The sequence below is a fragment of the Ascaphus truei genome, chromosome 12 (assembly GCF_040206685.1).
Source record: "Ascaphus truei isolate aAscTru1 chromosome 12, aAscTru1.hap1, whole genome shotgun sequence".
In the NCBI taxonomy this organism is placed as follows: Eukaryota; Metazoa; Chordata; class Amphibia; order Anura; family Ascaphidae; genus Ascaphus; species Ascaphus truei.
In genome coordinates, this window is record NC_134494.1 from 41,307,820 (window position 1) to 41,317,819 (window position 10,000).

A 10,000-nucleotide genomic window follows, 5' to 3' on the forward strand; every position below is an offset into this window, starting at 1 on the left:
AGCTGTGTGTATAGAGCTGCTGTGTTTTGTGTGTGTGTGTGTGTGTGTGTGTGTGTATAGAGCTGCTGTGTTGTGTGTGTGTGTGTGTGTGTGTGTATAGAGCTGCTGTGTTGTGTGTGTGTTTGTATAGAGCTGCTGTGTTGTGTGTGTGTGTATAGAGCTGCTGTGTTGTGTGTGTGTGTGTATAGAGCTGCTGTGTTGTGTGTGTGTGTGTGTGTGTGTATAGAGCTGCTGTGTTGTGTGTGTGTGTGTGTGTGTGTGTGTGTATAGAGCTGCTGTGTTGTGTGTGTGTGTGTGGCCCGTCACTCCGCCTCAGGCCAATGAGAGGTGAGATTTCCCCTAGGGACACCGGACATCCAGGCAGGCAGGCAGGCAGGCAGGCAAACATACAGTGCTTTCAGTAATATAGTATAAGATATGTATGTGCAGTGTTCGACAAACCTATACATTTGCTCGCCCCGGGCGAGTAGATTTAACCCCCGGGCGAGTAAATATTGGCCCAAGCAGCACCCGTGTGGTACTAGGTGGCGAGTAGATTTTTTTGTGTGGCGAGTAGATTTTTTGGTGATTTGTCAACCACTGTGTATGTGTGTGTATAGGTATATATGTGTGTATGTATATATGTGTGTGTCTCTGTGTGTGTGTGTGTGGACTTATAACACTGTAAGGCCCGGGCCATAGAGGCCTGATCAGCGCGGAGGCGCGCTCACGCTGAGACAGCGTGCTGACGGTAGGCGGAGTTACGGGGTCACACACACAGGCACAAACAGGCACTCACAGGCACACACAGGCACACACAGGCACAGGCACACACACAGGCACACACACACCACCCACCTCGGGGTCTGGTTGCTCCGAAGTTAATAAAAATGGCGGACCGGCTGCAGACCCATTGGATGGGAGCGGTCACGTGACCGCTCCTCCGCTTCCCCAAGCGGCAAATTTCAATTTGCCGCTCACGGAAGAGTTTCTCCTCCTCAGCACGCATCAGCGCGCATGAGGAGGGAGAAACTATAGCCGCGCTGATAACAGATGTAGGGGCGTTTTGCATCTGTTCAGCGCGGCTCAGCGACGCTGAGTGCACTATGTCCTGGGCCTTAGTCCCATTTAATAAGTGGGCAGTGTTAGCATTAGACTATGCTGGGTATATTTACATTGTTCAATAAAGTTCGTGGTTAGCCTGCTATGGTATGGGGGGGTCTATGAGTATAGGCCACTCCCAAGGGAAGGAGGGGTGGGGGTTTCACCTCTATAGTGTAGAGCAGCAGTGCGCAAACTGGGGCACGCGCCCCCCAGGGGGGAGGGGGGGCGGGAGATTTGCCTTGGGGGGCGAGGGCGGTTGCAGAGGTCCCGCAATCTTCTCCCAGGCATTTAAATTAAAAGCCGGGAGATCACGTGAGGCCTCTGCAACAACAAAAACGTAACGGGATTCAGACGCGGTGGCGCGTCTCCATGGCAAGCGACATTAAATGACCCCGGAGCGTTATTTGATGCAGTGGTAAAGGTCGGAGGGGGGGTCGCGAGCTCCGGAGCAGGCAGAAAGGGGGGCGCAGCCGTAACAGTTCCCGCTCCCCTGGGGTAGAGTTGGGTTAGTGGGAGTAGATCTTCTGAGATAGACATCAGAATGTGCAGACACAGGAGAGAGTTTCTCCTGCTACAGGGGTATGCCAAGGCCTCAAATATGGGTACTATGCCAGTCCTGTGTTCCAGTGTATATGTGCTGTGTTCAATAAACCTCAATTGTACCAACACCTGGCGTAGTATGTGAAGCATGGCTAGTGAGCAAAGAAGACCTGTCCCCGAGGTTCATCCTGAAACCTCAGGATCCTCTTGGACTGGAGGCACTGTCACCTAAAGAATCACCGTTGACCCTGTCCTGATGTCCTCCCCACAACATCGTGGAGATCTCCTGCCTCCTGTTTACCACTCAGGTATTCACCACCAACCACAGAATGCACCGGTAGCTACGCCATTTCCCATAGGGTGGGGGAAAGAGGGCTACCTATATATACACACACACACAGAGTCACATTATGGGGGCGCAGTCACCTTCTGCATGGCGGTGCACAGAACGTCAGTTCCCTTGTGGTACGGAACCTGCACGGAGCCAAGAAACTTCACCCAAAACTGATCCACCCAGTCAGGAGCCCGACTCGCTGAGGGGAGGAACAGGAGAGATCAGAGTGCCGCCCCCCACCCCACAGGACAAAATACCACACCAAAAGGACTGTACCCCTCTCCTCTCATTGCCCCCACAAATAACAGATCCCCCACCTTCTCCAGGATTCACTCCCCCCCCCCCAACCTCCCACAGATTAAACCCCCTATAGAACAGACCGCCCCCTCTTTGTGGATAAGACTGTACATATCCCACCAGTCCAAAAAGACAAATGCCCTTCCCAAAAGGACAGATAATACCCTTCCCCTTACACTGAAATAACACTCCTTCAGAGGGAACCTCAAAATATCAATACCCCCTCTCAAGCAGGAGTCGTGGGGTGATGGTAATGGGGAGCACAGAGTACAACGACGTGTTATATACCCAAGGTACCACTTTACAGACACAGAGTTACTTTCTTTTCAATTTAAAATCAATTTCGTTTAGAAGGCCCCTCGCCATGTGTGCACTTAGCGTAGAAATATTGAATAATTCGCTCTTAACCGTTGTCCGAAAGGCTTCCCCCATTATTAAATCATTTTGGAATTTCTTGCAGCAGGGCAGAGTAGCACTATCTTTTTTTTAAAGGAGGAATTGATGCTGTTTTACAGTTTTTCATTTTTTTAACCGTGTTGAAGTAGGGTGTGTCTGGAGCTGAACCCCATTCATTTTAGCTCTGGGGACCCCCTGTTTCCGGAGATACTTACCTCCATAGGGGGTGTCAGTACCCGCTCTAGCTGGGTTTTAAAGTTGAAAGCTCCCGCGTGACATGGGCCAATAGGAAGCCGAAACGGATGACATCACAGCTGCCATCCTGTGAACCTTGGTAGCCAAGCGGCTACCGGCACCCCCTACCAAGGTATCACCGGAAGCAATGGGTACCCCGAGCTGAAATGAATGTGGCTCAGCTGCAGAGACCCCCTGCTTCAATCCAATGGGGAACAAAATAAAAATACAAAAAAAAAACCCAAGATGGCTTGGCTCGACACGTTAAAGGCTCTTTGACCACTGTGCTCAAGAGAAAGAGGGAAACAACAGGAGCGCGTCATTATATTGGTGAGGAGGTCAAAGTTTCCATCACTAAAATGTCTCCATGTTTTGGGACAGAGCTTTATAGTTGGTGACCCTGCCACTTCAGCAGAGGACGCTGTGTGCAGTGGGGAGGAGGAGGAGGAGGGGTGTTACCTGCCACGTGATCTTGCTCCTTGGTCACCTGGATGGCGTAATATGCAGGGAAGATGCCACGTTCCCCGGTCCTCATGTTATAAGCCTCGTACCAGTAATCCTCAGCCTGGACCTCCACCAGCAGCGGGTCCTCCACCTGCAACTCCACCTCCCCGGGGTGACGAGGCATGAACCTGCACCCAGGAGAGGTGTCAAAACCAGGGAGAGATGAGGGGAGGGGGGAGAACAGAGAGAGAAAGGGGAAGGGACTCGGGAGGGATGTCAAAACAGAGAGAGGGAGGAAGTGAGAGGGAGGAACAGAGAGCGAGGCATCAAAGAGTGGGAAGGGCTGGGGGAGAATAGGGAGAGGCTGGTCACATGATGTGGTATGAAATTAGCACTGCGGGATCATGGGAACACAAGGCAGAAGCAGGAGTCCCAGAACGATGGAAGCGTCACCTGAACACAGCTCGATGCGTCTGCTCTCGCTCTTCACCATTGATCAGGCATGAAAATAACCCAAAGGAGTCTGCACCTGGGACAGATTGGAGACTGAGGTCAACCAAATATGGGACCACTCACGTAACACCCGAAACAGTAATCACTCGCACACAGACTCCCAGGGTAAAGACTGCTCACATATAAAACCACTGAAAATACAGGTGCATAAAATACAGCACCTCTCAAAACACGGGACCCACCAAACTGCAGACCAATGGAAAATAAAAGCTACAAGTCAAAAATGTCATACCGTCCCCCAGAATCCATAAACTCAACCTATTAAATACAAACCTCCAAAGAATGGACCCTCTCTAAACCAAGACCCCCCAAAACACATCCCACTGTACCCAGTCCCCCCTCTCACCCACAGCGAGTCACTTACTGGTGCAGCGTGACCGCCCATTCATGAAGACGTTGAGGAACTTTTTTGAGAAGGAGACATCGCCCTCTGGGGAGGATCCCTCCGAGATGCACTCGGACCTCCGCACCCGGCTTCCCTCCCTCCTAGCACCCCTCTCTTCCTCCTCCTCCTCCTCTTCGTACTCCTCCCCAATGGCAGACTCATATGGTGAGGAGACGCAGTTGTCATAGACGGTGCCACTGTCACTGTCATCGCTGTAGCCGGCGTAGCACTGCCGCAAGCTGACTAGCTGGAGCTGCACGTTGTCATCCACCACCAGTGTGTACTTCACCGAGTCGTAAGACAGGCCACTGGTGTCCGAGCTGACAGAGGACCTTTGGGGTCCGCGAGAACCTCCCATTCGGCCAGAGCAACCCAGGTATCCCACCCCATCCTCCCCTTCCTCCTCGTCTTCGCTGATGGACAGCTGCTGCCTGCCCCCGGTGTGCGAGCGGCCGGTAATGTCTGCGTCTGAGCTGACTGACATGCGGCAGGGGCCGGCCTCCGAGAGGAAGGGTCTCTCAGGCTCCAGGGGCTCTGAGCTCCTCTGGACAGGAGTCAGAAAGATCTCCTCGGTGGGCTCCAGCCTCACATCCGTTTGGTAGCGGATGCGATCTCGGTGGGGATCCGGGCGGGACCTGACAGGGAGGCGGCCGGAGTGGTCACCGGCACTCTGGGTGGAGGTGTGACGCCGACAGGGGGTGTCCGTTGAGGTCCCGCGGTCCTGGGTGACAGCCGGGGGGTTCCCCTCGTCGCTCAGGCACACATGTTCAGTGGATGGAGTCGTCTCCCCTGTGGACAGGAGGACAGACCCAGGTTACATGTTACATGCCACCCAGAGAAGATTATTGAACCAGGATGTGTTACACGTGTCACTGTTTCCCATTGAGCAGGTTACATGTTACACGTGTCACTGTTTCCCATTGAGCAGGTTACATGTTACACGTGTCACTGTTTCCCATTGAGCAGGTTACATGTTACACGTGTCACTGTTTCCCAATTGAGCAGGTTACATGTTACACGTGTGACTGTTTCCCATTGAGCAGGCTACATGTTACACGTGTCACTTTCCCATTGAGCAGGCTACATGTTACACGTGTCACTTTCCCATTGAGCATGATACATGTTACACGTGTCACTTTCCCATTGAGCAGGTTACATGTTACACGTGTCACTGTTTCCCATTGAGCAGGTTACATGTTACACGTGTCACTTTCCCATTGAGCAGGCTACATGTTACACGTGCCACTTTCCCATTGAGCAGGCTACATGTTACACGTGTCACTTTCCCATTGAGCAGGTTACATGTTACACGTGTCACTGTTTCCCATTGAGCAGGTTACATGTTACACGTGTCACTTTCCCATTGAGCAGGTTACATGTTACACGTGTCACTGTTTCCCATTGAGCAGGTTACATGTTACACGTGTCACTTTCCCATTGAGCAGGTTACATGTTACACGTGTCACTTTCCGATTGAGCAGGTTACATGTTACACGTGTCACTTTCCCATTGAGCAGGTTACATGTTACACGTGTCACTTTCCCATTGAGCAGGTTACATGTTACACGTGTCACTTTCCCATTGAGCAGGTTACATGTTACACGTGTCACTTTCCCATTGAGCAGGCTACATGGGCGGAATGGGACATTTGGTTGCGTGCGTTTCGTCATGACCAAATGGTCGCCGGTGGTTACCACGACTTACGCCACTGCCAATTCACTGCTGAAATCCCCACCAGCCGCTTCTAAGATGAGTTTTATTACGGTTTAGGGTAGGGGGATGATTTAAGGGGTTTTAGCACTTAGGATTGGGGGGTGATTTAAGGGGTTTTAGGGTAAGGGCTTAGGGTAGGGGTTTTTAGGATAATGGCTTAGGTTAGGGGTTTTTAAGGCAGGGGGTTTTAGGGTAAGGGCTTAGGCTGGATATAATGGGATATGGGTCTGTCCCATCACTGAGGGTTAGGGTTAGGATGGATATAATGGGATATGGGCCTGTCCCATCACTGAGGGTTAGGATGGATATAATGGGATATGGGCCTGTCCCATCAATGAGGGTTAGGCTGGATATAATGGGATATGGGCCTGTCCCATCACTGAGGGTTAGGATGGATATAATGGGATATGGGCCTGTCCCATCACTGAGGGTTAGGATGGATATAATGGGATATGGGCCTGTCCCATCACTGAGGGTTAAAATGGATATAATGGGATATGGGCCTGTCCCATCACTGAGGGTTAGGGTTAGGATGGATATAATGGGATATGGGCCTGTCCCATCACTGAGGCTTAGGATGGATATAATGGGATATGGGCCTATCCCATCACTGAGGGTTAGGATGGATATAATGGGATATGGGTCTGTCCCATAACTGAGGGTTAGGGTTAGGATGGATATAATGGGATATGGGCCTGTCCCATCACTGAGGGTTAGGGTTAGGATGGATATAATGGGATATGGGCCTGTCCCATCACTGAGGGTTAGGGTTAGGATGGATATAATGGGATATGGGTCTGTCCCATCACTGAGGGTTAGGATGGATATAATGGGATATGGGCCTGTCCCATCACTGAGGGTTAGGGTTAGGATGGATATAATGGGATATGGGTCTGTCCCATCACTGAGGGTTAGGGTTAGGGTGGATATAATGGGATATGGGTCTGTCCCATCACTGAGGGTTAGGATGGATATAATGGGATATGGGTCTGTCCCATCACTGAGGGTTAGGGTTAGGATGGATATAATGGGATATGGGCCTGTCCCATCACTGAGGGTTAGGGTTAGGATGGATATAATGGGATATGGGTCTGTCCCATCACTGAGGGTTAGGGTTAGGATGGATATAATGGGATATGGGTCTGTCCCATCACTGAGGGTTAGGGTTAGGATGGATATAATGGGATAGGGGCCTGTCCCATCACTGAGGGCGACAGTGACAAAAGTAAGTTATGACTGCTCTTGCATGTCACAATGACACAGACTCTTGACAGCAGGGACGTCTCTGAGCCATCAAATCTGCCTCTCCCATTAAATGGTAACTTATAAAGAGACAGAAGGGGCCCACGGCCTGGTCACGGACGTTTTGCCGTGACCAAATGCCCACCGGCGCTTCGCCGTGACTCAACCCCGCCGCCAGAAGCTGCTATGTCACTGTGTCCCATCTCAGGTAGGGGAAAAGACGCGGAGCCATAGATACCTTCTACTTTTATCACTTTGCACCTAAATGGGCCTTTTATGTTTGTGTCCCGGTGGTGGAAGAGACAGATTTTGTTCCTGTGCGAATCAGTGTTTTCAGACGGTGTGAAGGACAGACTGAACGACACATAGGCCTCTCATATCTATGTTTGTGTCACTGTGTCATCTGTGGAAGAGATCGACTCAATGGATGACAGTTCACTTAAGTGTCACCTTGTCACTGAGAGGGCAGAGCAGGCTTCAGTGGCAAAAATTCCCAACTCTTAGCACAACGAAATGGTCAATAGGTCTCATCTGTCACTGTGTCACTGTGTCACTGTGTCACTGTGTCACTGTGTAGTGGGAAGGACGACATTGATGAGCATTTGGTCATTAGCAATTCAATATACTCGGAGTAGCATCCGCTTTGGAATATATTGAAATGCCCCCTACGTTTCCTTATGTCTCTGCATCACTATGTCCCAGAGAGTGTGAAACATGACTGTGTGTCACTGTCACCCTGTGAGGAAGGGGAAGGGGCCACGGGTCATTTCTCTCTAGCTTACTGTGCTTTCAGAAGGTGGGTGGTTAACCTGTTAGGCCTCCAGTTTGGGGTAGCTTGAGTTCAGTTTTCACACAGAGGTTGGGGTGAGGAGCTGTGGGGGGAGGAAGAGGCCTTGCACTTTACTATGCAGTCACTCACCTGTCTTCAGTGGGGAGGAGGAGCGGGACACACGATCCTGCCAGCTGTACTTCTTGCCCAGAGAATTGTTATTCAGCGTGTCCTGCGGAAGGGACAAAGCTGACATCCCCCCCAACCACAAAAAGCTCCCCTCACCATGCCCGCCACCTCCCACTGCAACCAACACAGTCGTTCATTCATATGGCGCCAACATATTCCATAGCAAAGTACAATGGGAGGCAAAAAAAACACACAAGAGTATCCCCTCCTGATACAAGCGTTAACTCCTTCCCTGCCAGGGATCCTGCACTCTCCTCTCAGTGCAGTATAGAGTAAGTTAGCCCTTTGCAAGCAATCTCTCTGGCACGAAGGCCCAGATGCTCAAAAAGGATGCAAAGCTTTTGCACTCGAATGCAAAGACGTGCTAAAGCTTAGCACCCCTTTGTGGATTTGGGCCTACATGGCGAAAGAGGTGTCTGATCCTTTATCACACCCTCCACCCCGCATCACCCCTAATGCTGTCCCACCAGCTCTACTCCCTCTTTCCAGTATATGGTGGGAGGGAGGGGGCAGTTGGTATCAGGCAGAGGGATCTCCGATGACTCAACAGAGGGCAGCCATTACTCCGGCTGCTGTCACCATGGCAACCACAGAGCTGGTAATGGGCCTTAGGGAGGGGAGAGAGGAAGAAGGGAGAAACAGCAGAGGGAGGGAAAGGAAAAAGTGGGGAGGAGGCAGAGAAAGAGAGGGACAAAAAGGTGATGAAGAAGAGAAGAAGGGAAGATGGAGTGAGAGAAAAGGGCAAGAAGGAAACTAGGAAAGAATAAGGGATGGGGACAGAAGAGATGGTGGTTAAGTGACGAGCGGGGGCAGGGAGGTTATGAAGAGACATCGGGAGGGGGTGAGCTATTCGCTCTCATCCCATTAGCAGCCACTGACTGGATTACATGTTTCTTATTAGCCGAGATTACAGTGGAAGGTCAGAGTGTCCATCCCGGGATATCCTGATATGTTGGGAAATAAAGCAGCCGGACGCAGACACAAGATTCGTCATATCTCCCGCCCCCCCCCCCCCCAAAAGCCGGGGGCGTATGTCTCTGTGTGCGCGTGTCTGGCAATGAGAACACTAAGCATGGCCAATTCTGTGGGTACTCGCAAGAGTGCCGCCCTGGCACCTTACATACCCTCCCAACAGGGAGTAACTTCATTACTAGGAACGGGTCTGGAGAGCGGTGCGGGTGGATAGCGGCGCGGGTGGATAAGCGCGGTAACCGCCACACTTCCCTATTTAAAGATGGGTTATTCACTGCAGATTAGAAATCAATGAGGCTTTTCTTTGCTTAGGGGTCTGGTAACTTTCTTTTACCCTATAAAACGTAACTTAATAAACATCGCACACTGCGCTGTATACAGAACCATACAATGGATCCCCGCCCCAAGTATCTGATGCTAACACGTCTATGTGTACATGATTCTGTGTGTGTGTGTGGGGGGGGGGGGGGAAGGGAGGGTTAGGCCAGCGCGGGGGGGGGGGATACACCTATTCACACGAATGGGCTGGGATGTGTTCCCCAGCGGCAGAAGGTGCTTTATGTTAGAACACTGTTTAGTAGATATGGGCCTGCATATTCAGGGGGAAGTGTGTGCAAGTATACAGTTGTGTCCATGTGTGTGTGTGTGTGACTGTACGGTTGTGTGTGGGGGTTTGTGTGCGCATTTTGTGCGTTTTTGTGTATCTGCCAACTGGGTGCGAGGTGTGTGTGCATCTGTTGAATGTGTTGGCTTTGTGCGCATGTTCGGTGTGCAGGTGTGTGTGTGCTTGTAAGGTGTACAAGTGTGGGTTTGTGTGTGGATCCCTGCATGTGGTGTGTAGGTTACTGTGTGTGTGTGTAACCGTTCAGTGTGCATACATGTTATGTAC

General features: G+C 51.2%; 1 protein-coding gene across 5 annotated transcripts in view; it reads right to left on the minus strand.

Annotated features, from left to right (window-relative positions):
- MAPK8IP1 (mitogen-activated protein kinase 8 interacting protein 1) overlaps positions 1–10,000 on the minus strand; it is a 76,008-nt gene that overhangs the window by 21,266 nt on the left and 44,742 nt on the right. For all 5 annotated transcript variants that reach the window (XM_075567532.1, XM_075567531.1, XM_075567534.1 and 2 more), the window contains exons 4-8: positions 8,101–8,182; positions 4,206–5,015; positions 3,782–3,857; positions 3,344–3,516; positions 2,050–2,156 (exon numbers count right to left, since the gene is read on the minus strand). In XM_075567532.1, coding sequence (XP_075423647.1) covers positions 2,050–2,156; positions 3,344–3,516; positions 3,782–3,857; positions 4,206–5,015; positions 8,101–8,182 — 1,248 coding nt within the window. The remainder of the gene's footprint in view (positions 1–2,049; positions 2,157–3,343; positions 3,517–3,781; positions 3,858–4,205; positions 5,016–8,100; positions 8,183–10,000) is intronic.